The 25,104-nt window shown below is 49.3% G+C and overlaps 12 protein-coding genes across 12 annotated transcripts; 8 read left to right on the forward strand and 4 right to left on the reverse strand.

Moving 5' to 3' along the window:
* Nucleotides 1-576: 576 nt before the first annotated feature.
* N7511_005300 (glutaredoxin) lies at nucleotides 577-1,522 on the forward strand (the record flags this gene model as incomplete). The annotated part of the gene is made up of 3 exons (XM_057127677.1): nucleotides 577-651; nucleotides 729-1,143; nucleotides 1,209-1,522. 3 exons carry the CDS (start codon nucleotides 577-579, stop codon nucleotides 1,520-1,522), a joined length of 804 nt encoding a protein of 267 aa, XP_056984194.1.
* A 344-nt stretch (nucleotides 1,523-1,866) lies between these two features.
* On the forward strand, nucleotides 1,867-2,828 carry N7511_005301 (60S ribosomal protein uL6; the record flags this gene model as incomplete). Its single annotated transcript, XM_057127678.1, has 4 exons — nucleotides 1,867-1,912; nucleotides 2,161-2,464; nucleotides 2,541-2,718; nucleotides 2,778-2,828. 4 exons carry the CDS (start codon nucleotides 1,867-1,869, stop codon nucleotides 2,826-2,828), a joined length of 579 nt encoding a protein of 192 aa, XP_056984195.1.
* A 487-nt stretch (nucleotides 2,829-3,315) lies between these two features.
* On the forward strand, nucleotides 3,316-5,336 carry N7511_005302 (triacylglycerol lipase family protein; the record flags this gene model as incomplete). Its single annotated transcript, XM_057127679.1, has 4 exons — nucleotides 3,316-3,399; nucleotides 3,563-3,693; nucleotides 3,745-4,543; nucleotides 4,599-5,336. 4 exons carry the CDS (start codon nucleotides 3,316-3,318, stop codon nucleotides 5,334-5,336), a joined length of 1,752 nt encoding a protein of 583 aa, XP_056984196.1.
* Nucleotides 5,337-6,952: 1,616 nt separating this feature from the next.
* N7511_005303 (uncharacterized protein) lies at nucleotides 6,953-9,214 on the forward strand (the record flags this gene model as incomplete). Its single annotated transcript, XM_057127680.1, has 3 exons — nucleotides 6,953-6,983; nucleotides 7,046-9,061; nucleotides 9,114-9,214. 3 exons carry the CDS (start codon nucleotides 6,953-6,955, stop codon nucleotides 9,212-9,214), a joined length of 2,148 nt encoding a protein of 715 aa, XP_056984197.1.
* Nucleotides 9,215-9,865: 651 nt separating this feature from the next.
* Nucleotides 9,866-11,501, forward strand: N7511_005304 (putative amino acid permease; the record flags this gene model as incomplete). Its single annotated transcript, XM_057127681.1, has 3 exons — nucleotides 9,866-11,199; nucleotides 11,262-11,371; nucleotides 11,464-11,501. 3 exons carry the CDS (start codon nucleotides 9,866-9,868, stop codon nucleotides 11,499-11,501), a joined length of 1,482 nt encoding a protein of 493 aa, XP_056984198.1.
* A 2,027-nt stretch (nucleotides 11,502-13,528) lies between these two features.
* N7511_005305 (uncharacterized protein) lies at nucleotides 13,529-14,494 on the reverse strand (the record flags this gene model as incomplete). The annotated part of the gene is made up of 1 exon (XM_057127682.1): nucleotides 13,529-14,494. One exon carries the CDS (start codon nucleotides 14,492-14,494, stop codon nucleotides 13,529-13,531), a length of 966 nt encoding a protein of 321 aa, XP_056984199.1.
* Nucleotides 14,495-15,565: 1,071 nt separating this feature from the next.
* N7511_005306 (uncharacterized protein) lies at nucleotides 15,566-16,471 on the forward strand (the record flags this gene model as incomplete). The annotated part of the gene is made up of 1 exon (XM_057127683.1): nucleotides 15,566-16,471. One exon carries the CDS (start codon nucleotides 15,566-15,568, stop codon nucleotides 16,469-16,471), a length of 906 nt encoding a protein of 301 aa, XP_056984200.1.
* A 427-nt stretch (nucleotides 16,472-16,898) lies between these two features.
* Nucleotides 16,899-18,822, reverse strand: N7511_005307 (rhomboid protease PCP1; the record flags this gene model as incomplete). The annotated part of the gene is made up of 5 exons (XM_057127684.1): nucleotides 16,899-17,166; nucleotides 17,223-17,397; nucleotides 17,458-17,791; nucleotides 17,843-17,946; nucleotides 17,997-18,822. The coding sequence occupies 5 exons, from the start codon at nucleotides 18,820-18,822 to the stop codon at nucleotides 16,899-16,901; spliced, it is 1,707 nt and encodes a 568-aa protein (XP_056984201.1).
* A 343-nt stretch (nucleotides 18,823-19,165) lies between these two features.
* On the forward strand, nucleotides 19,166-19,582 carry N7511_005308 (uncharacterized protein; the record flags this gene model as incomplete). Its single annotated transcript, XM_057127685.1, has 1 exon — nucleotides 19,166-19,582. The coding sequence occupies one exon, from the start codon at nucleotides 19,166-19,168 to the stop codon at nucleotides 19,580-19,582; it is 417 nt and encodes a 138-aa protein (XP_056984202.1).
* Nucleotides 19,583-20,210: 628 nt separating this feature from the next.
* N7511_005309 (Mob1/phocein family protein) lies at nucleotides 20,211-21,505 on the reverse strand (the record flags this gene model as incomplete). The annotated part of the gene is made up of 4 exons (XM_057127686.1): nucleotides 20,211-20,739; nucleotides 20,790-20,904; nucleotides 20,957-21,228; nucleotides 21,483-21,505. 4 exons carry the CDS (start codon nucleotides 21,503-21,505, stop codon nucleotides 20,211-20,213), a joined length of 939 nt encoding a protein of 312 aa, XP_056984203.1.
* Nucleotides 21,506-21,879: 374 nt separating this feature from the next.
* Nucleotides 21,880-23,331, forward strand: N7511_005310 (Paf1-complex subunit LEO1; the record flags this gene model as incomplete). Its single annotated transcript, XM_057127687.1, has 3 exons — nucleotides 21,880-22,049; nucleotides 22,102-22,270; nucleotides 22,330-23,331. The coding sequence occupies 3 exons, from the start codon at nucleotides 21,880-21,882 to the stop codon at nucleotides 23,329-23,331; spliced, it is 1,341 nt and encodes a 446-aa protein (XP_056984204.1).
* A 313-nt stretch (nucleotides 23,332-23,644) lies between these two features.
* N7511_005311 (Zn(II)2Cys6 transcription factor rglT) lies at nucleotides 23,645-25,055 on the reverse strand (the record flags this gene model as incomplete). Its single annotated transcript, XM_057127688.1, has 2 exons — nucleotides 23,645-24,819; nucleotides 24,878-25,055. The coding sequence occupies 2 exons, from the start codon at nucleotides 25,053-25,055 to the stop codon at nucleotides 23,645-23,647; spliced, it is 1,353 nt and encodes a 450-aa protein (XP_056984205.1).
* Between the last annotated feature and the right edge of the window lie 49 nt (nucleotides 25,056-25,104).

Raw genomic sequence — 25,104 nt, forward strand, 5'->3', positions numbered from 1 at the left:
AATAATGCCCTGTCATGATATTCTGCGACATGGGTTTCGGACAAAAGAACACCACTGATTTAGCATAATACCCAGTCATGTATCCACTAATCAATATTTATAATCATTTGTATTTATCTCGCGAGCCTCTTCTGGTAAAATGGTAGTTTTTCAAGGCAGACTAAGAATAATACATCGTCCAACACACGTGCTCTGCGACTTTCGTTCCAAACCTCATACGGTTAAGCAATGTATACAGTTGTCATCGGTGCATCCCGTGACGTCTATAGCTACTCCGCCAAGCATCGCGCCGCCTCCCGCAATCAGGGATGAACTTTGGCCCTTCAGAACCCCACAACTCCTGACTTGTTTGAGCTTTGATTTCAGTCACAAAGGAGCATCGGCCCCCCTGCACAATTATCCTAGCAACTCGGATGTCCCGCGCCATAAATTAAAACTAACTCAAGCCCGGAGGCGCATCTCTTGGCTTTCCTTGTCACGTTCTGGTCGCGTGGATTGACCAGATTCGATGGTCAACACTCGGCACTGTCAAAAAACATTGACATAGCTTCGAACATAGCGAAGCAATATATCAGAATGCCTTCTCACCGGCGTATGCGACTCATTGTCATTGGAGTTGTCGCATTGCTTTTCTTGACTTTTTACTACTCTGTACGTGTTCACCTCCGCCTTTGTCCCCGCTGCTTGAGACTTCCCCCTTCAAGTAGCTAATGCAGAGTACTATGTAGGGCGAAGCAAGCAAGATCCAAAACCAAAAATTTTACCGCTCGACTCTTGACGCCATACAAGCTAAAGAAGCGGCCAAGCACGCCAAGACACAAGAGAAGATCCAGAATGCTATGCATCCGCCAGGACAGGATGGTGCTGCAGTTAAGGCGTCTAGCGCAGATGCCGAGAAGCACGCTATTCCACCAGCTACGGGACATGAGGAAGTGGAGGAAATCCCCATCGCCGGACGAACAAAGATGACCGTGCCAAAGAAGGCGAATACGGATACGGATACGGATACACAAGCAGAGATTGGCTTCAGCTCCAAGGTTAAGAGCGAGGAAGAGGAGAAAGAAGAGAGAGAGCGAGCGGAGAAAGCAAAGAAGGAGGAGGAAGCTAAAACGGAGTTGAATGCGATTCTTAAGCGCGCTCCAGGTATGTCTTCTCTCCTACCCTCCACTCATACACTTTCAGTGGAACCCAGACTAACGCATCTGCAGTCATCATCTTCTCCAAATCCTACTGCCCCCATAGCAAGAGAGCCAAGACTATCCTGCTTGACCACTACACCATTCAACCACAACCATTCGTGGTCGAATTGGACCAGCACCCTCTTGGGCCGTATCTGCAGGCTCTGCTCGCCCAGAACACCGGGCGTCGCACTGTTCCCAACGTTCTCGTGAGTGGGCAGAGTATCGGAGGTGGAGATTCTATCGCTGAATTAGATCAACGCGACGAGCTGGTATCGAAGCTGCGACAATTGGGTGGGAAATGGATCGTGGACGTCACACACCAGGTTGAGGCTTCACTGTGAGATTTTTAGCAGGACTTGATAAGTGGTGTTGCAATAATTTGAACTGCACTGTACTGTACATAGTCATATCGAACAGCCTTGAAGAGAAGATTAATCAGGTGAAGAAGTCTATTGTACCGGGGACCTGGCCTACCGCCACACCGCCCATACTCAACTAGTACTGGTACATCACCTCTTCGATAAGCTGATAAGGAACCCTAATGGCGCTAGTCCCGATGTGGCCCTAAGCGACGCACAATCCCGTGACTGTTCAATTTCGCTCCACCACCAAGTCCAATCCGAATTTTGAACCTCCCCGACATCGACAATCTACCACCCCTCGGCCAACACCAAAAGTCACCAAGATGCGGTACATTCACTCCGAGGAACGGCTGCCCATTCTGGACAATGGTGAGCGACTCTTTTTTTGCGAATTTGGAGGATTGGAGGGAGAAGTCGGTCGCACACAATCACTTGATCCCGCGAACACACGATATTCAACAACGAAAAAAAAAATATGCAACCATACGAAACCACGACCAGAATCAGCACCGACATGAGAAGGAGAATTGTGTGGACCGACGACTCGCTCCGCCAGAAATTTGGGCATTCTCTTCACAAGCAGACCAACTAATTTGATGTTTTTTCTCCCTTTACAGTGAAGGTTCACATTCGTTCCCGTGTCGTGACCGTCGAGGGTCCCCGTGGCAAGCTCGTCAAGGACCTCTCCCACATTGCCGTCACCTTCGGCCGCCCCGAGAAGGATGTCATCTCCATCGAGCTGCACCACGGTGCCCGCAAGGGTGTTGCTACCCTCCGTACCGTCCGCACCATCATCAACAACCTTATGATCGGTGTCACCCGTGGTTTCCGCTACAAGATGCGTTACGTCTACGCCCATTTCCCCATCAACGTCAACATCGAGCCCAACCACGAGACTGGCCGCGCTGAGATTGAGATCCGGTATGGAATCCCCCGAGAGAATATTACTGGACTCCAGGAATACAAGTATGATGGACTGCGACTGACATTTATATAGTAACTTCTTGGGTGAGAAGTACGTCCGCCGTGTGACTGCCCAGCCCGATGTTGAGATCACTCCTTCCGCCAACGTGAAGGATGAGCTCATCCTCGAGGGTAACTCCATTGAGGGTGTCTCCCAGAGCGCCGCCGACATCCAGCAGATCTGCCGTGTTCGCAACAAGGATATCCGTAAGGTAAGTCATACACTTCTATCCAGTCTACCAATTTACCAGACCTTCCTAACACCATCTAGTTCTTGGACGGTCTCTACGTGTCGGAGCGGGGTAACATCATCGAAGAGTAAATGTGACTCTTGGGATGTATCGGGTGTCTGGGAGAGGTTTCTTTAATTTCGCCTACTTGCATATAGGGAAGCAAAGCGAAATGTCAAAAACAAAACGACCCTTTTGAAATTCACTATTCCCTAACGCGTTCATGGCTTGTATGTGGCATGTAGAAATGTGCGCCCGTGGCAATTCGATTATACTTCAATGTTCTTCCAGTACTAGACGTAGCTGAAGTTGAAGATGAGATTGATGATTCGGGGAATATATGGACGGGTCTGAGCTCGATGACCTCAACGTTCAACCTCCCTCCTACACTCGACCGTACATTCCGACACAAGTAGCCACCACTGCCTACGGAGTATATTTCTTTACTCATTCTTTTATTGTTGAAGTCATTCAATGGTCTCATAACATCGATGGATACCCCGAAGTCCCACTGAGCGCGTGACAATAGCATGTGAAAGCGGCCGTCTCCATCCCGCAAACACCCCATTCTTCTCAGAAATGGCTTCCTGGTGGCTAGGGCTGTGGAGTATCCTCAGCGCAGTCTTCAGCATGTTACTAGAAGTGACGCGGTTCTGGAAAGATGTGAGTGTTCCTCCTGAGGTCTAGCCCGTTGGTTCTGGAGCTTGCATGTGGGGGTCAACGGTCAACTTCAAGCCGACGTTGAACTGAGAAGACCCGGCATACCCTGAGATCTGCTTCATATGCTTGATTTGATTTAAGCTGTCTGCTAATCAAGTGATACTAGAAATTACTATCATGGCTACATTCAAAATCACCCCGAGATCGACTCTTCCATACGCTGGCCAACGCGCAGAGCTATGAAGAATGGGAAGAAGCCGCGTTTGAGCTCGATGAGCTTCTGAGTAAAGACCTTTGGTATTAATATATTCATTTCAGTGGTTTTGGCCCCCAGCTAACTCAATTAAGGCGTCAAAACCCAGTCAGTCGACACTACGACTACAGACTTATCCTCGGCCGCCTTGAATCACTCATGAGTGCACGCGAGTCCGAAGACATCCTAACTCTAGTAAACCTTCTGCGCTCAGGTCTAGTGCGCAATCTTGGAAACATCAACTCAACCAAACTGTTTACGCACGCCTATGCAGGCACGAAGCTCCTAATAGACGATTATATCACCCAAGTTGCGCTGTCAATCCAGTATATGGCATCTGTGCAGCCGGCACTTGTTAATCCCGGGGGATTTACCTCACAGGCTAAACTGGAACTTCTGCATGATACGCGGCAGGCTTTTGGGAGGACGACGCTTTTGTTACAAGGTGGTTCGGCGTTTGGGCTGTGCCATCTCGGCGTTGTGAAGGCGTTGCATTTGCAGGGTCTTTTGCCGCGTATCATCACCGGTACAGCAGCTGGTGCAATGATCGCCGCGCTTGTGGGCATCCACTCGGAAGATGAGTTACTTCCATTGCTTGATGGTGCAGGTATTGATCTGTCTGCGTTTGAGCGGCGGAAGAAGGCGCTTGGGGGTGATGGCTCTGTTGATGGGCAGACTTGGTTCGGGACTTTTTATCGGCGCATGAAGCGGCTTGTGCAGAAGGGATATTTGTTTGATGTTGGGGTTTTGGAGGAATGTGTTCGTGCCAACGTTGGTGATCTCACGTTTGAAGAGGCGTACGCGAGATCCAAGCGGATTCTCAATATCACGGTTGCGACGTCAGGAAAGAATGGCACTCCAAATCTGCTGAATTACTTGACTGCGCCGAATGTGGTATGTTTCAGACTATCCTGCTTAAGCTCATGTTATATCTGCTAACATCCATCAGCTCATCTGGTCCGCTGCAGTGGCCTCAAACGCCTCCTCGTCAACAGCACTCTACTCGCCAGTAACAATTTACTGCAAAGACGAAACAGGCAAAATAACACCATGGCCACACACTCAAGACGCAATATTCCGACCCTGGCGACACGTTCATTACAACGAAGGCGAGTCACCACTATCCCGAATCTCGGAACTTTTCAACGTAAACCACTTCGTCGTCTCCCAAGCAAGGCCCTACCTAGTACCTTTCCTCCGCTCAGAGCTCAATCTCCTAGACCGCCGCCAAACAGGCTGGAACAACCTCTCCCGCTCAGCCATGCGACTAGTGATCGTCGAACTCCGCCACCGGCTCCGCCAACTCGACTACCTAGGCATCCTCCCCGCATCACTGAGCAGACTCCTAATCGACGAAACCATCCCAGGACCAAACCTGACTCTAGTCCCAGATCTATGTTTTTGGGATCTGAGAAAGCTGTTCCAAAGTCCCACCCGTGAGAGAGTCGCCGAGTGGACGCTCAAAGGCGAGAGGGGTGTTTGGCCTGCTATTAGTGCATTGAAGGTTAGGGAGGCTGTTGAGATCGAATTAGATAGGGGATATCAGCTTGTTAGGCGACGAAGACCCAGTGATGCTTCTTTGTCGGCTTCTGTGCCGAGGCCGACTAATGCTATGAACGAGGGGGTTCCCAGGCAGAGGAGGGGTGGAAGTGAGAACGAAGAGGGAATCCTAGCTGATCGAGAGTGATGGCTCTGGTCTTTTTTTTTTGATCTATTCCTTTGGGACTTACTCGGGCTAGAATTCGGGGTTGGATGGAATGTTCATCTTATGATGTCTCATTCCTTGTTTTTCTACCGTCACATAGTTCTGACTTGGTTTTATACAGGTTCATATATTAGAGCAATTTGTCGAGGCCAAGATCATAATTTTGGATCTTAAAATGAATTTACCAATCGAACTCGCTGGTTGGGACATTAAATGCTTTCTTTGATGGCGTTACTCGAACCTTCTGTGCACCCATTGCTGCTGCGGATTCCTAAAGGGGGAATTCATGGTAGGCTTACCAAAATTGTAGCGAGACAAGTCCAGTTAGGACTGGATTATCTACACCAGAGGTATAGGACATGGAAGTAGGTTTTCCTGATATCTTAAATACACGTGAGAGAATTTTAATACGTGAATGGTTCAGATCTTCCTACACGCAATTTGGTCTTCACGGTGCCTCGAATAAATCATGAATCGGAGAAATAAATCATTGAAATGCTTGGAAGCATTGAAATCGGCAATGTCCGAAGAAGTGATGGGAAAGCCCTAGGACCTAGCCTACCCGAATATATAGTTCGGGCTGCAATCAACCGAAACAATCGAGATCCACAAAGATAAAAAGTTCGAAGAGCTTTTCCCCAGCCACATTTTGATGCCTGCATGACAACGCCCACATTTCTGATTCAACAAATGCAAGTCACAGCAAGTGACGCCCTACCTACTAGATGGCGTAATATTTGGGCTGAAATGAAAGAACATCACAAGCCCCGAGAATCCCCCGGACCTGGCCTACAGGAATGGCTGCAGGAAGTATACTTTGGTACGCCAAAACAGGATTTGACCCGCAAGGATCTAACTAAACTGGGGCAGATCATTGGGAAGCTTTTACATTTTGCACGAGCATCTGCGCGAGAGGTTTTAGATGAGCCTTGGTTTCATGCGTGACTAGTGTTTAGTAATGACGATGGCCGGATAAGTTGACGACTCTCTTTGGTTCCAAGGTTATTGGGGTTTGATCATCAAAGTTGAGTGTAAGCAATACAGATCGGTAGATCTCAAAAGAGGGGGACCGAGGTATGGTAGAGGTCCAAGCGAACGGAGCACGAAGGAAAACATGCCTTCCAGACGTGCTGCAAATGGGATCAGATCGGTGAAGGAGAGACTTGATCCATCAAGCTAGTTGCACCGCCACTTTGATGACCCAATCAAACCCGTGACAAAACCGTGTTATGTGGCGCTACGTGGCTCAATTGGGGCTTGTTGCATCGACTGCGCCCTGGTTGGCTGACTGTTGGCGCGGAAACTCTTGGCAGCGTCATGAGCTGTCGCAAAGCACCCAAGACCGCCAAGGCCCCCCGAAGGTACCGGGCCTGATCTGCAGCTTCCAATCTCGCTTGCTTTCTCTTTTCTCTGTCAGCCCTGCAGCCCTACCTAGATATTGTTGGGAGCTTTCGAGTCTGCCTAATTTTACTCCCTGCTTCCCCCTTCCCTAGCCTCTCGGAGTCCCCGCGCAATTGTGTAATCACCCCCGTGCGACTTAGTCCACGACTCTTCTCCTTAACACGGTTTCTTTCTGAGTCGCTTCAATTGATCCGATCATGGCTGAACCTGTTGCGCAACACGCTAATGGTATGCGATGATTTCAAATCTAGAACCGAGAGTTGCACATGCTGACCACGATCACCTTACAGGAACCGTACAAAATGGTGAGGCCGCGCAGGTGACGCGAGGCCCCAATGATCGCTTCAGCCTCATCTCGGGTCCCCTCCTCAACCTGAAGAACATGCACTACGACTCCGCGACGGTCTGGCATGGCAGTGTTTTGGTTGTCACAAAGCCAGGCCAGGAGCAACCACAGTTGCGCCTGCGCCAAGTGGGTCCCGTGAGCGACGGAGTCCAGAACGAAGGCGACATTGGACAAAAGAGCCAGACAGTGGAAGGTCTGAAGCTTTACGAAGATCCCGAGAAGGCCTTCTGGCGTTTCTCCTTGGCTGTGCCAGTCGAGGTCTTCGAGGCGCGCTGGGCCTATGACATCCCCGGTCTGTACAACGAGTCCGGCGACCAAGGCACGAATTCATGGACGTTTGTGGTTCCAGCTGAAGAGCAGTCGATGCGAATCATGTTCCACTCTTGCAATGGATTCTCTGTCGGCACCGACATGAACGCCTGGGTGGGACCTAACCTGTGGAACGATGTGATGCGCGTGCATGGCGAGAAACCCTTCCACGTCATGGTTGGCGGTGGTGACCAGATCTACAACGACGGTATCCGTGTCGACGGTCCTCTCAAGCCTTGGACTGCCATTGGTAACCCGCATAAGAGACGTAACCACAACTTTGACAACAAGATGCGCGCTGACTGCGATGAATACTACTATGCCAATTATGTCCGCTGGTACAACACTGAGCCTTTCCGCACTGCCAATGGCCAAATTCCGCAGGTCAACATTTGGGATGACCATGACATTATCGATGGCTTCGGTTCTTACACCGATCACTTTATGAAGTGTGCCGTTTTCCGCGGTATTGGTGGTGTCGCATTCAAGTACTACTGCTTGTTCCAGCACCACATCGCTCCTCCAAAGTCGACCTTCACCACCGACGCCCCGCAGACTATGCATGCTGTCAATGGCACCTCCGGTGTGGACCCGCGTCAGGTGGAGAATGTCTACGTGCTAGAGAACCAGACCGAGGATGACAGCTGGATTATTGGCAAGCGCCCAGGTCCGTATGTGGAGGAGCGCAGCAGAAGTTTGTATATGCGTTTCGGTAAGCGAATTGCCTTTATGGGGCTGGACGCCCGCACAGAACGTACCCGCCACCAGGTCAACTACGAAGACACATATGACCTGATCTTCGATCGCCTACAGCGAGAGATCGGGGCGGCTGATGGCGACATCAAGCATTTGGTCGTGTTGCTAGGCGTTCCAATCGCTTACCCACGTCTTGCGTGGTTGGAGAACATCCTTACATCCCCGCTCATTGCTCCAATCCGTCTACTGAACAAGCGCTTCGGTGTGGCAGGTGGTCTCTTCAACGAGTTCGATGGTCAAGTCGATTTGCTCGACGATTTGGACGACCATTACACAGCCCGCCAGCACAAGCGCGAGCGCAAGATGCTCGTCCACCGTCTTCAGGAGCTGGCCCGCGCCAACTCCATGCGTGTCACTATCCTCGGTGGTGATGTTCACCTTGCTGCCATCGGTCGCTTCTACTCCAACCCGAAGCTTAACCTGGCCGGTGAAAACGACCACCGCTTCATTGTCAACATTGTCAGCAGTGCCATCACCAACAAGCCCCCTCCCAAGGCCGTCGCCAACCTTCTCGCGCGTCGCAACAAGATTCATCGCCTAGACCACGACTGCGACGAAACCCTCATGCCTTTCTTCGATAAGCAACCCGGTGGCCTGGAGAAGAGCGCCACTTGGAACAAGGTCACCATGCCGTCGCGTAACTACGCCACAATTACCGAGGTCATTGCCCCGACCTCCAACGGAGAGACTCCCTTGGAAACAGCCAAGCTAGATCGCCTCCCTAAGGATGGCCATGCGCCCCTGCACAAGGGTGAGGTTGATGCCGGTACCACTCATCGCGCCGCCAATGGATTCAGCAGCGATAGCGGCATGTACGGAGGCCTCGATGTTTCCATTCAGGTGGAAATCGACCCTCACGACCGTACCGCCGCCACTGAAGGCTATGGATTCAGCAGTGCGTTTCCTCCCCCATATTCCCTGACATGATCATGGCTAAACTCTTCCAGTTCCTCCCCTTATGTCAACCGAGGGACCTCCTCAGGCTCACTCTCGTCTCAGCTTGCACTCGCGCAGGTCGCACCAGGGCCGCCCCTCCACGGCTCACTAATATTTACGTCGTCTATTATCATTTTATAATGTTTGTTCGAGTTTGAGGATAATTAGCATCCCATCGTTTGATACCTCTTTATGTTTAGGATCACACAGCAATTCACATAAAGTTAATGCCCTGAAATTCCCTTCCAAGTTTTATAGATCGAATGCGGAGAACCCCCTCGCAGGGATTTAGTTACTGTTTGGGGTTAGGCGTGGCGTCTCTTATCTGCGAGCTTAGTTTCCCTTGAGAAATGGTCGACTATTCACGTTGAACTCTTGCTATCTGGTCCACATGCAGCCAATACACTAGTTAACTGCAAGTTGGCTGCAAATCTCAATCCCTTGATAAGACGCAGTTCATCAATATGCAGCTTCAGCCACTTCCCAATCGGTGAACATGATCCTTGCCTCTTTACAAGCCTTGATCCTCGTCTATCCTGGTTGCAATATGCGATAACCCCTCAAATTTGAGCTCGTATCTGGTTTGGTGGCGTCGCATGCACGTCCTTGATACATCCTAATCGCGTATTCTCTGCAGATTGGGACAGGTTGTATTTCAGGTATTTGATCACCCATCTGTCCGCTATACTTTGGCCTGTCTCTTCTGGATATAATGTGAGCTGACAAGTCCAGCTTGTGTCGTACTACTCTACTTCTCTCCACCATGCTGAAAAAAGAAGCATCAGTCGATGCTCATCCAGATCAAGAGAATGGCACTATTACCTCTCTACCAGAGAATCTCGAACTTGATCGCCTGGGTTACAAGCCTGAGCTACAGCGCAACCGCTCGGTACTAACCCTGCTCTTTCAAACCCTTGCCATAGCTGCAATCCCCTATGGCGAAGGCTCACCCCTACTCTCCGCCATCTATGGAGGGGGACCACTATCAATCTTCGTCGGATGGATAGTCGTCTGCCTCTTAGACCAATGCATTGCCTTCTCTCTGGCAGAGCTAGCATCACGCTACCCAACCTCAGCAGGGCCCTACTATTGGACCTTTCAAATATCCCGCGGCAACAAGACCACCATCTCCTTTGTAAATGCCTGGATCTGGCTTATTGGCAATTGGACCATAACGCTCTCGGTCAATTTCGGCTTCGCGTCTCTACTCTCGGCCACAATATCAATGTACCACCCCACATGGTCAGCGAATAGCTGGCAACTCCTCCTCATTTTCTACGCAGTCTGCTTGGGCTCCCTAGTAATCTGCGTCTTCGCAAACAAATACCTCCCCCAAGTCGACATAGCCTGCGCAACCTGGACAGCCGTCACAATCATAATAATCCTAATCGCCGTCTCCGTCAAAGCCTCCTCAGGCCGACACACGGCATCCTACACCCTATCACATTACGACAAATCCTTCGCCGGCTGGGGCGGCTTCACCTTCTTCATCGGCCTCCTCCCAGCAGCCTACACCTTTTCAGCCATAGGAATGATCTCCTCAATGGCCGAAGAATGCAACAAACCAGCAATCAAAGTGCCTCGAGCAATCGCGCTCTCCGTCCCCGTCGGCGGCACAGCAGGCCTCTTCTTCATCCTCCCCCTCTGCGCAACCCTCCCACCACTAGAAGACATAATCGCCGCGCCAGGTGGTCAAGCTCTCCCCTACATCCTGCACACAGTAATGGGCAGTCCAGGCGGCGGCCTGGCGCTCGTCTTCCTCGTCCTGGTAATAACGCTCTTCTGCTCAATAAGCATAACAGTAGCAGCCAGCCGATCAACCTGGGCTGTGGCACGCGACGAGGCAATCCCCCTCTCAAAGACGTGGGCAACCGTCCACCCAACACTCAACGTCCCCGTCTGGTCGCTCGTCCTCTTAACCGCCATCCAGATGTTACTCGGTCTCATCAATCTCGGCAGCACGAGCGCCTTCACAGCCTTTGTGTCTGTCGGTGTCATCGCGCTGGCCGCCGCGTATGCCATTCCTATCTTTTTGAGTCTCTGGCATGGGCGGGACGAGGTGCGGAAGGCGCCGTGGAAGGTTCCGGGGGTGAAGTGGTGGGTGTGTTTGTCAATGTACTTGCGCTTGCTTGGATTGCGTTTGAGTTGGTGCTTTTTAGCATGCCGACTGCTTTGCCGGTTACGGCTGTCTCGATGAATTATGCTTCTGTTGTTTTTGTGGGGTTTATGGCTATTTCGGGGGTTTGGTATGGGCTTTATGCTAGGAAGTGTGAGTGTCTTCCCCCTCCTCCCCCCTCATTCTTTTCTTTTGGTTTCGTTTCAATTTGAGGTTTGGTTGGGGTTATGCTGACTTCTTCTTAGCTTACAAGGGTCCGCCGGAGTCGGATGCTTTGGATTAGGGGGACTTTGGACGTGGGTTTTGGGTGTTTGTTTCGTTTGAGTTATTCTATACTTTGTTTCTGGTGTACAGCGCTGGTTGTGTGATGTTCTGACTTTTCTATGAAGTTGGGGCTATATGGCTGGACCAAGATGTGACCAGAACTTCTATCGTGCTATCTAACTATTCTCTAATACAAGCCATTTTCCTTAACAGGGAATCATCCAAATATTCAGACCAACTGAATACAAGATAGTTCAAGCAAGCGGGAACACTTCCGTTCGGATTCACAGTCAATGCGGATAGCTGAGGTTTGGCTAGTGGTCGATGTCAATTAGGGCTAATTGACAGCAAACGGAGCGGTGATGCCATCCGTCTCCTACATCGTAAAACAACGATACGGGTGACTGCTTTAGGTATTTTCAAAATGGCAGTTCCACAATGTCAGAGCTATGGTTTTTTTTAGGGTTTTTTCTGCCTCTTTTTGTGTGCAATGAACTAACACTGTATCTACTGCTATGTGTATGTACGCATCTATTGCTAATCCCGTGATCAGTAACAGGCCAAACCTTGGAATCCCATGGGATGCGTTACCAGTTACCTATGAAAAGTCAAGTAACTACTAGGCTAGATATTCTAATAATTAGAATAAGTCAGTCATGAATATCCGGCGTATATGGTTGAGTTTCCTACCTAGTAAATACCAATACAGAGCAGCCAAAAAAATTCCCGGAGTGCCGAAACGTTCAGTACAACCCTCTCGGCTTCTGCGTGTCGAGTTTATAAGTGAGATATAAGAAATAAAAACAAAAAAAGAAATTGAGGGTGACCCGTCTCGATCAGATAACCTTGTGAACTGGAGTCACACGCGCTGCCAATTGCGCCACACCCCCAATTGGTTGATAAGCGAGGCCATTTCTGGCACTATCACGAGCAGGACATGAGACAGTATTGAGCAGAATGTGAACTTCCTATTCAAAGCCACCAATTTATTTTCTTGAATTTTAATTTTTATGAAAAAAATCTTATAAACACAAAAAGAATTTGCCGCTTATTTACCTGAGAGTCAAATTTATTCATGTAGGTGGTTGTTGAAACAAAAGCAAAAAAGAATTGAGGGTGACCCGTCTCGATCAGATAACCTTGTGAACTGGAGTCACACGCGCTGCCAATTGCGCCACACCCCCAACTGGTGAAAGAACTCTCATTCCATGGCATTATACCCCAGAAGCTCAAGATAGTCGCTTGAAGCCCTAAGTCTTTGCTTCATGCCAGATTCCTTTCAAAATTTAAGTGTACGGATTCGATTCCTCTAGGATTTATGGTGTATTAAGGTAGTATAAACACTAATGCGGAATGTGTCAGACTCTCTGGGTTGCTATAAAAAAAATATGTTCCAACCTTGGTCTCTATTATATATATCTTTAACCTTATACAAAAAGACAAGATATCACCGGCCAGCATGAAATAAATCAATTACGAAGCTGCCTTGGTTTGATGAGCACCACTGTGTATGTACTCTTCATACCCTTCTAGATCCCAAGACTTATCGATATCAACCGAGTTGATCATATAGACATGCTAAGAAGAACCACAATCCGCGATTCATAATGGAAATCTATTCCGAATCGAGAGAAGCAGAAGGACTAACCTTGAAGTTTTCATGCGTTTGTAACGTGTCATATTTATGACCACTCGAATCGTTCCGTGCATAGCACCCTCTTCCCTTGCATGACGGAGTACAGCCTAGTTATGGATATCATTCACCGCAAACCATGACCGCACTGAAAAGGTTAAATCTGGGCACCCACCATTAGCGAAAGGTTATATCTGAGGTCCGAAAGTCGAATACATGCCAGAATCCACCAGTGAATATTATACAAATAGTCGGTGACCTCTGCTGCACAAGCCTTACTCTTCATGTAAGCAGATATCGAATAAGGTTTTAGTATTACATCTTGAAACGATTGGAATTTGGAGCAACATTTAGTTAATAAAATAAATCGAAATAACAGAAACAAAAGAAATTCATCAAGATAAGTGATTGGTTCAAGAAAGCCAGGCTCCCATTTCGATAAGCCTAGCACGAGCATCCAACCTAGAAGTCTCAGCCGGAACAACCCTCTGTTTATCGGCAACAGATCGATCCAAAATGTCGACAGTCTGACTATAGAACAAATTAGAAACAACAACTTTCTTCATCTCCTTCTGGTGGTACTGCTCAACAGTCTTTCCGCCGTGAGCAGCAAACCAGGAGTCACGCGAGCTAGCAGCAATCATCTCACGCATATCGTCCTGGAAAGGAGTATATGTCTCAGCAAACCATATACCATCCCCAAAAAGAAGGTCAGCATGGTCACCCAGAAACTGCAAGAATTGAATAGCAATCACCATGTCAAAACCAGCATGGAACTCAAGCTTAGTCTCACCATAGTGGCGGAACATACCTAAATCAAGGATCTCAATATCATTTTTCATGGTGTGGTCTACCATATCCAAGAACTTGTGGGCATGCACATCGATAATCAACCGGCCCTTATTCCATGCCTTATGAAGATCCTGGTATCCATCGATGGGAGTCTCAGACTCAATGAGATAGCCCTGAAGATTAAAAGTTGCCAAATCAAAGCCCAGCACCAGCTTGGTGTTGTCGAACTTGTTTTCAACCTTGGGAACGGGAAGACTCACAATTACTACTGTTGGGGTTGTGCCTGTGGGTATTTTCTCGGAAGTTAGCTGTTCAGTGAGACGTACTCGTGTGAATGCATCGGTCTCAAGGAGATGGCACTCCTCCAAGCGGTTGATCGCATCTCGGCCACTCTCAATGTGAGTGAGATAGATATGATAGTCGACTAGACCCCATGGGTGGCTCATATAGAGATTGAGACGCTCTACATAGGTCATTGTTGCTTTCTTAGACTCAGTGCTAGAAGATCCAGGGTTAGCAGACTCCAAGAAAGTACCGCGGCGGGGTGTGGTCACAGTGACGGTCTGGGAAGACTTGCGGCTCACCATTGTTGCGGAATTTGACACGGTGGATACTTGCTTTTGGTGTAAAAGGGCGAGGGTATTTTTGAAGAGTTGGTAAAAGTCGTAGAGTAATCCGTTGAGGATAGAAATGCTATATGGTCTGAAGATGGGATCAGAGAAGACGGTGTCTCGATCTCCTCGGTAAGAGAAGAGAAACAGGCTATATAGAAGGTAGTAGAGTACACACAACTGTCCGGTTCGTACTATGAGGAGTAGGAATGTCACTGATAAGTACCGAACAAAGCTCATAAAATGGTGGGACAGAGGAGTAGATTGGAACTCACTGTGTTAGTGAAGCGTGTGGATGAGAATGTGATTGTATACCCCTCGGTATGGAACTACCAGACAATTTATAACTCAGAGGGCAAGTCATTATCCATGAGCCATGGTTTCTTCATGGCAATGAAACAATGGGTATGAAGACATTCTGGATCAAAGGATTCTGATCCGAGAGTTCGAAGGTAACTACCTTTGAAGCTCGAGTTAAGGAAGACAAAGAGTATATACCACAAACTCTTATTGGAAGGTTTCTTGGTAATGAAGTACTCAAGTCACAATACGTTTGTGACTTGGAAGAATGAGCACTCAAAGGAAGATAGTAGTCGTGCCATTGTCTTTTTTGTACATACTCAAAAAGACAAGGCGATTGATACGGAGACTCTTTCACAGTGCCTCAAAACGGATAGAAGAAAGCTAAATTCTCGAATAGATTTGCAGAGACAGGGATATGAACAAAGAATATGCCTATTGCGGTCAAGGCCGTTTCATGCATAATGGAAATCTCGAGTCAAGGGCTTTCAAGGGCCTTCAAGTCACGGGGTAGTCAAAGACACGGAGAATTCCATTGTCACAGAAGAAAGCCCTTTGGAATCACCCCAACACAAAGACAAGGATACAACATAGGTCTCGGATGAGAATATATATACAAAGGTACAGTCTTCGTCAGTCCCTTTGACCACCACCTCACAATCTCACACTCAGAATACCCTCATAATTTACCCCAACACTGATATATTGTATCATTTTTAACCTCTCGAGCCATCAAATTTAACCAAAATGGAAAGAAAGAGCATTTTCATCAATGTGCACAACGGCCAGGATGGTGAACACTACCCCGAGCCCATCGATGATATGTGGTGGGTAGCAGTTTGCACACCAGGCCGCATGGAAGACCCAAGCGTTCGAATGAATCGTGACAGGGAGCTCCTTGAGTACGTGATAGAGTGCATCGTAAATGGCGATTGCTTCATCGCCGATGAGCCACTGCACCACACTACCGGCGGATGGATCTGCATGCCAGTTCCGATCAGAGAAGGACAGGAGCGGAAGCATATCTACCAAGACGCCGAGGATCTCGCAGAATTCTTCACTCAGCAGATTTCATCCCGCAAGATGCGTGTTGACCGAGAAGCCCTTTGGCATAGTCATCCCGCATTCGACATGGAAGACTCCTTGCTTGCCCATACACAGATCATCCTCCCAGGCGAGGACGCATCCAAAGTGCCAAAGTACCCAATCTGCTTTGGAGATGTTTGTCCGCCTCGTTCAGCTGATATCACCAGCCTTACCAGCCAGCTACAGACCATGGAGGTAAGTGACCCAAATGCCGAAATAGCTAACCTTGTTTACTCTGCCAGGACCATTGCTTCTCGCGCCCGATCCTGCGATGCGAACAGTGAAGCGATCGTAGAAGCTTCAATTCGATTTGAGGAGATGATTAACAGTTTCGAGGATAGTCACTTCCAGGACAAAGACACAGAGGCATACCTTGCGGAGATTAGATCGAGCTATTCAACGCTATCCAATCTTCTCGAAGATGGCTGCGTGACTTCCCAGGAAATGCAAGATGCCATTCCAATTACTGCTCATACACTCGAGAACATTACTGACAGCTTTAACAACATGCAGGTAGACGGGCCTGTTGTGACTCGTGCTCATATCCCACATCACTTTTATCACTGAGCGCATACCGCAATCTATTGAGCGGTGGGAAGCAATGGCTCAAGCTGTGTGCGATCGCAACTTAGATGATGACGAAGTCGATATGCTCTTGGAGGAGCGTGAGATTAAGTATGCTGATTTGGTCCTCTAATTGAGAGTGATTGCCAGGATAGGGCTGCTAAAATGGAGGATGAGGAGATGGAGTTCTAGATAAATATTGCATGGGAGATAAAGGCCCGAAGATCAGATTGGCATTCCAGACTGATAATTTATACATGTTTCGACGAATTGATTTAGTGAATGACACATTGTTCTAAAAGCGTAAAGCACCAGTAGATGAGTAGGATAAAAGCGAAATTCAACCACGAAAACACCGGTATAATACAAAGAGCATAGAGCAGCCATCTTCATAAGAAATGACCGAAAATCTAGAAAACCAAAGCAACGATTAGAACCACTTGGATTCTCGGGCCTTTTTCTCGCGCTCCCTCTTTTTCATCAGAGAGTACCCGCATCCCGCACCAGCAACATATCCACCCAGATGAGCAGCGTGGTCCATCTTAGTCAATCGAGAGAGGGGGAACACACGGAAGAAGCGCGCAGGAGCCAGCAAGCTGAAGACCTCAGTTCCAACCAAACAAGCGAGGAAAACCCAACCGTGAGTCCAGATCTTCTCTCGTAGCTCATATGGAAGAATCCACATTGTGATTTTGTCACTACAGAGGGTTAGTCATGCTTGGCAGAGGAATAGAAAAGGAACAAAAGAACATACTCGAAGTGGGACATGCACCATGCAGCAACGATACCACTGGTTGCAGCACTGGCACCGAGAGAGGTCATACCCAGACGACCGAGTAGAACGCTGCGTGTCAATGAGAAGATAGATCCCATGGCACCAGAAGCGAAGTAGATAGCCAAGAAGTTTCCGCGGCCGATTTCGTCGTGGACTATGAATTAGTGCACATTAGCATTCTGCTATGTATATTGAGGGAAACTACTCTGCTTACCTCGAGTACCCATTAGTGCCAGAACCATCATGTTCGTTCCGAGATGCCTCCAGGTTTGGTGACTGAAAACGCTTCCAATCATGCCAAGTGAACTAGGATAGAACGGGACAATCACAAAGTAACGGTTAAGCAATCTCCACGAGGGAGGGACGTATTTCCAGAGAAGAGTGACTGCCAGGTTAGCTCCAATAATGGCTCCAACAGTCGCCACAGCTGGAGGAACATCTGGCATCAAACGGTCCTTTCGTGCGGGGAACTCATAGTATTGAGTAAAGGCATAGCAAAGTCCAAGGGTCACGATAGTGAAAAGCAGTGGAGCGAGTAGACGTTGAGCCTGCCAATAAGATTAACAAAAGGATTTTCAAGGAACATGGGTAGTCCTTACGGTAGTAATGTTCACATCTTCGGGTGTCTCATGAGTACCAGCAATATGATGCTTTTGAACCCAAGCAAGATATGGCCTCAAGGCAGGATCAGCACGAGGGCGAGCTAAAAAACGTCAATACCAATCCCAAGTATCCAGAACTGGCCATACATACCCTCAGTAAGAGCGGCCTCCTGATATTGCTGCAGGGAAGTATTCTCGCCAAATTGACGCTTCAACCTTTCCTGTTCTTCCTTTTCACCATCAAGCCATTCCTGACGCTTACGTTCCTGCTCAGCCAACAAACGCTTCTCGTTCTGTTCACGGCCTTCCTTAAGAACACTCCTGCCGTAGGGAGAACCTTCCTCGCCGAGCTCAGCATCATAAGATCCACTCTGGGGTTTGTACAGGCCTAGCTTTTCGGCGCGGCGGATGAGCTTCTCTTCGTCCTCACGCTCTTCACGCTCAATGCGGACCATAATAGCGGCATCCTCATCAACCGGATATTCACGTCGAAGCCAGTCAAGCGCGGTATCGATCTGGTGCTGGGCGCAGGCGCGGTTGATATCAGCTGGCAAATTCGCGTCGAGTGTACCGTCCAGGCGGTGATAGTGCAAAACCGCAAGAACACGGTTAGCCAACTTCGTGGGGAGGCTGTTGCGCCCAAATATGGCCTTGACTTCGGCATCGGTGAAGGGTTTCTGGCGGGGATGGACCTCCGACGGATCCGATTTAGGAATCGGGGCGGCAGTCCTCTTGAATCGGCGGGGAACGGACGGGGCGAGTTGCGGGGAGAACGGAGGTGACCTCGGTCGAGAGAAAGGTGTGCTTAGTCGACATGGAGAGCTCGGTAAGCCGAATAGTCGCTGTGAGGTGCTGTACATGCGCCATGGGGTAATGCGGAGATCGCGACAGGCAGGGCGGAATGTCACTGGGGGCAGCACAGAGGCACGAAGCCCCGGGCATGGAACCCGCCATGCAACCCAGACCGCATTGCTCATTTCCTGAGACTTGCGAGAGAGATCTCGGAATAAGCCAAGTACGAGTTGGTGGTTGCGGGATGTTTTTCGATGGGCCCACGGCTGAGGAGTTGTTCCGAGATCTGAGCCATGTGCAAGTGTATGTTCAAGCTCTTGAACGACCAAGGCGATATTGCAGTGAAGATTTTTATAGCATTGAAGAGTCTGTTTAGTTTCAATTTCCAGTCAAATCGGATTAAGACAATTCAACTGCTGTACGCACAAGTCAACGTCTTCTTTGTATACTTCGCGACTATAAATCCCACACGTGATGATAACCACCTCAACCTCACCTTCTCCTCTCCGCATCTCAAATAAACCCAAAATGTCCACCGAATCCCTCCCAATCACGCCGGGAGCCTTTACAGAAGCAGTCAAAGAGCTCCCACTCGCTGTGCTTTACGCCAAAGTGTCGGAGCTTACCAATTCAATCACACATCTGCACCGCTCCAACGCCGAGCTCCGCGCATTCCTGCTAGAAAGCTGCGACTCAGAAGAAGACAAGAAAGAGCTGGAGACGTATGTCAAGGAGAATGAGAATGTGGCAGTTTCCATGAATGAGCGGATCTCGTTGCTCAAGACTGAAGTTGAGAACCGTGGACAGCCGTGGATTGAACTTGATCAGCTGAAGACTGATCCCACGGCGCCGGTGACGAATGGCAACGGCAGTGGCGATGGCGCTTCCGGCGCTACTCAAGATACACCTGAAGATGAGGGTGGAGAAGATGGAGTCTACCTGTGAACAGTCGAGTGGATTATTGCGGTGCTCGTTTCTATGAGATTGCTCGCATTGTTCACTTCCTCAGAGCGTCATTTACGGTACCACTGGCTCTTGGCACTGCTATCTACAGGCACTTTATGGCATTTAACGGCATTCACTCGTGGATCGAAGATCGGCCAGTGTCAAGTGGCTATGTTTACATCAACCATACTTTCACCACTTGAGCTGAATCATTGAAGCCCAGACACAATCAAATATCTGGACAGCTGGTCTCAGACCTGCTCAGCCAATCTGGTTTGGTCAACACGCTTGTGTTAAGGACCGAAATATCTACACGAATGAGAGCATGCCGAATTATGTCATGGAATGTCAATCAACCCGATGAAATTGTATTGCAATGAGTAGTTAGAAAACCGTGCAACCATGACCAGCTGATGCTGAAAATAAGATATGCAGAATCAAGGTAAATATTCAAAGCGCATGCTAAATGCTCAATCAAAGCCCTGACTTTCTGTTGTATCATCGCAAATCCACACATTTCCCAAATGGCGTAAAAAAGCAGAACACGTAGTAAGACAGTGCGGCCCAACGCCAGGTTAGAGGACATGTCATAGTCGTCAATAAAAAATGAACTCCAGACCCGCGGAGCTTAAGTAGAGGCCTGCTGAGCCTGAGCCCAGTGACCACCATTGAGCGCCTCGGGAGGAACTCGCTGCTGCTTAATGAATAGATCGATCAGAGGCTGCATGGGCTCCATCTCCTTATCGGAGACGAGCTGGTAGTACTTGCTAACAGTCACAAAATGAACGAAACACATGTTCAGGACATCGTGCTTGTTAATGTGCCAGAAAGGGTTCAGCCAGTGAGCGTGGTACAGATGGGCGTAGCAGCGGAACATCTGCTTCATGATTCCCTGGCAGTCCTTGTAGAAAGTTTGCGGGAAGCCGCTGGACTTGCCAATCCAGTCATCGGAGGCTGGGTTGGCGGGGTCTGAGGGAGCTGTCGATGTGCCATTGGCCTCTCTGATAGCAGATGTCTCGGGGGTACCAGACACCTTCTCGGTAGGGAACATAACGGGATCATGGATCTTGCTCACGATCCACTTCTCGACGCGGTTGATGAACTTGGGGGCTGAAATTTTGGCAGCGCGGCCGTCAACCAGCCAAGTGTAGGTGAGCCTTCGGATGGTTAGCCCAGTTCGTAATCGACCCCACCATTCTACACATACCGTCCAGCAGACATTGTCGGACAAGTGGCTTCATTGCAAATCGGATGACCGTTGACGCTGTTTACCTCCTGAATAACCTGGAGCATGCCGTGGAGCAGACGATATTGTTCAACAACTGTATATGCATTAGCACCCCCACCCTCATTTCAAGCTTCCATATAGCTTACTCTGGTGAGCTAGCCACTCGCCGAGCTCCACATTCTTCGGACAAGCACACAAGGTCAAAAAGTTGCCCCTCACGTTCAGTGGGGCATACTTCTCCTGGAAGAAGTATTTGGGCCCCTCGGGATCGTTGGCGAGGTTATCGATCGACAAACTGTTTGACAGCGAAGGGGAATTCGACATGTTGCTTTGATGGCCCTGAGAAGGAGGAGGCTGTGCTGGGCTCTTCGGTGGGTTATTGTTCTTATTGTTTCCTCCCCGGCCAAAGCCTTGGCGACTAGATTCAAGATAAAGTTAGCGGTTGTGGCGAGGGGTAGCTGATAATCAAGACAAGATGAGGTTGGGAGATCAAAGAAAAGCGTGCAGACGCAGATAACACAAAGCAGGCCGTCGTAGCCATTAAACTTCGGGGACCGGGATACTGCTTTGTGTTTGTGGCGCCGGGTCTGCTTCGTGCAGTATGAGGGGCTCAAGGCGAAAGAGACGGTCAACGACCGATAAGAACGGCCAACGAAGGCGCGCAGTACTTACACACTCTGGAAGAAAGTCGCCATTGTGAAATTGGTCTGCAATGATTGAGTACAGGAAAAACAACGGAGACGAGAGACTGAGACGGTGAGATGCCACACGTTGTGATCCCCTTTTGGTCTGGACCAATGGGAGGCTAACCCCGCTGGGGAGCGGAACCGGATTAATGTTATTGCAGCTACAACAATGCACTAGCTCAAATTAGGTCCGGGACGGGTATTGTGTTAATCCGCTGTTGGAGTCTACTGGTGAATAATGAGAGCTACGATGGTTATAGCACTAGGACAACTTCCCCCGTCCATTGCTCATGAACACTCGCATTCCGTTTTCTGTATCTTATTGCTGATTGTTATACGTTCATACCCTCGAAAAATCCTGCAAATTCCCAATTTCCAAAATTATGTCTTCCGACGACGAAGGCGTGCGTCGCCCCGGCCGCACTGGCAGTCCCGCGCACAGCAATGCCAATGACTCTGGTGCTGAGAACCATACTGGCGGCAACCCAATGGATGAAGATGATGATGCTGATCTCTTCGGCTCGGACGGAGAAGGTGGTTTAGACGATCTCAAGTATGTATATCAGACAAACACAGAATGCGCTGGATACTGACAGCTTCTTTAGCAATGATCATCGCAGCATAAATGACGAGCAACTTGACTCGGGTGATGATGAGGGCCGCTATGACCGACGCGAAGACCGAATGGACGAGGCCCCCGACGAAGAACAGATCTTCAACGTTCAGGACCTAGACCTTGCGCGCGCTCCAGTGCCAGCAACCAATGATGGAGAGGTAGGGAAAGCTTCTTCTATATCAGATCGCTCCCATATTGATCTCACAATCTACCGCAGGTCTACTCAATGCGTGTCCCTGATTTCCTCTCAGTGGAAGCCGAAGAATTCAACCCTGCCACTTATGTACCACCACCTTATTCGCAAGCCGCTACATCCCTGTGCTGGCGCAAGGACCCAGAAAACGACGCTCTTTTGCAGTCAAATGCCCGCATGATCCGATGGGAAGACGGCTCCGTGACCCTCCAACTTGCCTCCGCCCCTCTTGAGCAATATCGCATTGCTTCCAAATCCCTTGCACCTCTCAACAAGGCTGGCCAATATGACACAAAGCTTGACTCCCATGTTTATCTGGCTGCTGGTTTAGAGGCAGCGCAAGTATTCCGCCTGACCTCGCACGTCACACATGGCCTTACAATCCTCCCTACGACCCTGGAAACAGATGACGCTGTTCAGCGTTTGCAAGAATCATTGGCTGCGGCCGCCCGAGGTAGCAAGCAGACTGCCGATGGCTCTGCACCCATTGTTGATACTAAAGAGGATCCTGAATTGGCCACGAGACGCGCCGAACTGATGGAGAAAGAAGCTATCAAGGCCGAGCGTCGTCGCCAGCAACTTGCTGACCGTGAGGCTGACCGCGGTCGTCGTGCCGGTGCTCCTCGTTCCCACGGCACTGGTCTCAGTGTCGGTGCTCTTGAAGATGGTGGTCTACTAACGACTCGCCCTCGCGCCAAGCCTCGTCGGCAAAACCGCCGTGGAGAGATCTACAGTGATGACGAAGAGGACTACTCTCGTGGCGCTCGTAACCGCGAAGACGAATACGACGAAGACGATGGATTCTTGGTTGGCAGCGACGAAGACATTGAAGAGGAAGAGGTTGATGATGAAGAAGAGGAGCTCGAGGATGAGGACATGGACGCTGAAGGTGAAGCTGATGATGAAGTTGCTCCTGCAAAGGCTGCCCGAAGCAAGCCCGCCCCCAAACCCCAGGGGCGTTCTGAGACACCTCCTGCAGCCCGGAAGAAGAACCGTTATGTGGTGGATGACGAGGACGACGAGTAATCTCATCTGTTATCAATTGTGTCTTGCCTTTCTTGCTTCATATTCACACCCGGCGTACATGGACTGGCATTGAATAACAATGGAGTTTTCGTTCATATTTTATGCTTGTAACAAAAATTAATGAAATGGTCAATGAACTCATGGAACCCAAACTCCATCCCAGCTATAGATTGTACTTTTCACCCTGTAAATAGAAGATGGTATATAACGTAGATATCTTTTGACTGTCTCGGCAGTAATAAATGTGGTATGCGCGTAAATAATCAAACAGCCAGGCCCTAACATAAATCATAAAATAACGTTATTCAGCTTATTAACCATCCATTCGATCCCTGAAGGTGACTGGTTCAACACCCTCGGGGTAATCGCTAGGCTCAAAGTTGAATTTGGCAATTACATGCCTGGCGCTTCCAACCACACGAAGACATAGATGCTCTTTTTCTTGTTGCTCATGCTCTGGCGGTGGATTATGAATTGCACTGGAAGAACAAGGCGACTGTGAATTTTGTGGTTGATGTCGAAGCCATTGCCGGTGCTCGACCTCTTTGATAAGAGACAGCAAATCAAGCTGACCAGAACAACCAACCACAGCACCTGGCTCCAAGTGGCCGCCAATAATGGCACGGCGAACAATCTGATGGAGCCAGCTCTTCCAAGCTTGTACTGGTTCGGGGCTTTGTTGTATCCGAGTCACGTATTCTGGTGTTGCGGACTGCTTCCCTAATTCGACGGGATCGGCCTGCGAAACCCGTAGCCATGAGTCCGCAACGACAGTTAATAAAGTCCCTACAAACATAGTATTTTGCATGCCTGTAGCGAATACCTTTGGACATTCTTGGCAGCTGATCACGTCTTGAGCTGTTCGTGCGGCGATGTATAATGAGCATAGGGTGTGGGAGTTGACAGGAAAAGAGGCGAGGGATGATATGTGACTGAGACACAGGTAAAGGTAGGATAGACATGTACAGCCAGTTATAGTACCATCAGACGAAACAGATGTCGGAGGAGAGAGCGGTAGGGTGTCCATGCCCTGGAGGTTTGGTACGGGGAATGGCATGGCTGTCGCTTCGGAGACAGTTGAGAAGTCAGGCCAAGGGCTTGAGGATGGAAAGACAGGTAAATTCGCGGGTTTTAGAAGGTCTGGTCGCCCGGTGTGGTTGTGGTCTTCTTCGCCTGGTAGTAGATCTGGGGTGGAGTGGGAGTGTGGCGAATTCCCGCCAGGAGTCCAGAAGAATTGCGGACAAAGGTGATCGGAGTCTGGGAAAGTGCCGTTATTGAGACTCGGCCCAACTGAGGATTGCTGTGAGTTCTCTGGACTTGGCCATATCTCGCCCTGCGGCATGGGTTCAAGCCCCTCATCGTCTGTTCGCGCTCTCTTCTTGGGCGGGCGGCCCATTTGTTTCTGCGAAGAATAGTTGCAGCGTAATGATTGTTTAAGACATCGAGCACAGCCTGTTAATTCACCAGAGCATTTAAGCTTGCGTTTCCCTGTCCAAGTAGACGAATCAGTGAAGGCCAGGCAAGGGTATTTTGTAGGACAACCTACGACATTCATCACACGCCGCATGCCGTTTTTGCTCACTAGACGCCTGGATATCAAAAACAGGCGCCCCTCCACCAGATTCAGCCATAAGCGACATCATTGGACGCTTTATAGTGAGTCGCGAGAAACTAAGCGGAAGATTGACGCTTAAGTCATAGATGCCGATAAGACGGGCGGTCATGTGGGCGGTGAGAGCCCCGAAATTTATCCAAAAAAAAAATCCATGGATT

Source organism: Penicillium nucicola, assembly GCF_028828085.1.
Source record: "Penicillium nucicola strain IBT 29836 chromosome Unknown utg000005l, whole genome shotgun sequence".
In the NCBI taxonomy this organism is placed as follows: Eukaryota; Fungi; Ascomycota; class Eurotiomycetes; order Eurotiales; family Aspergillaceae; genus Penicillium; species Penicillium nucicola.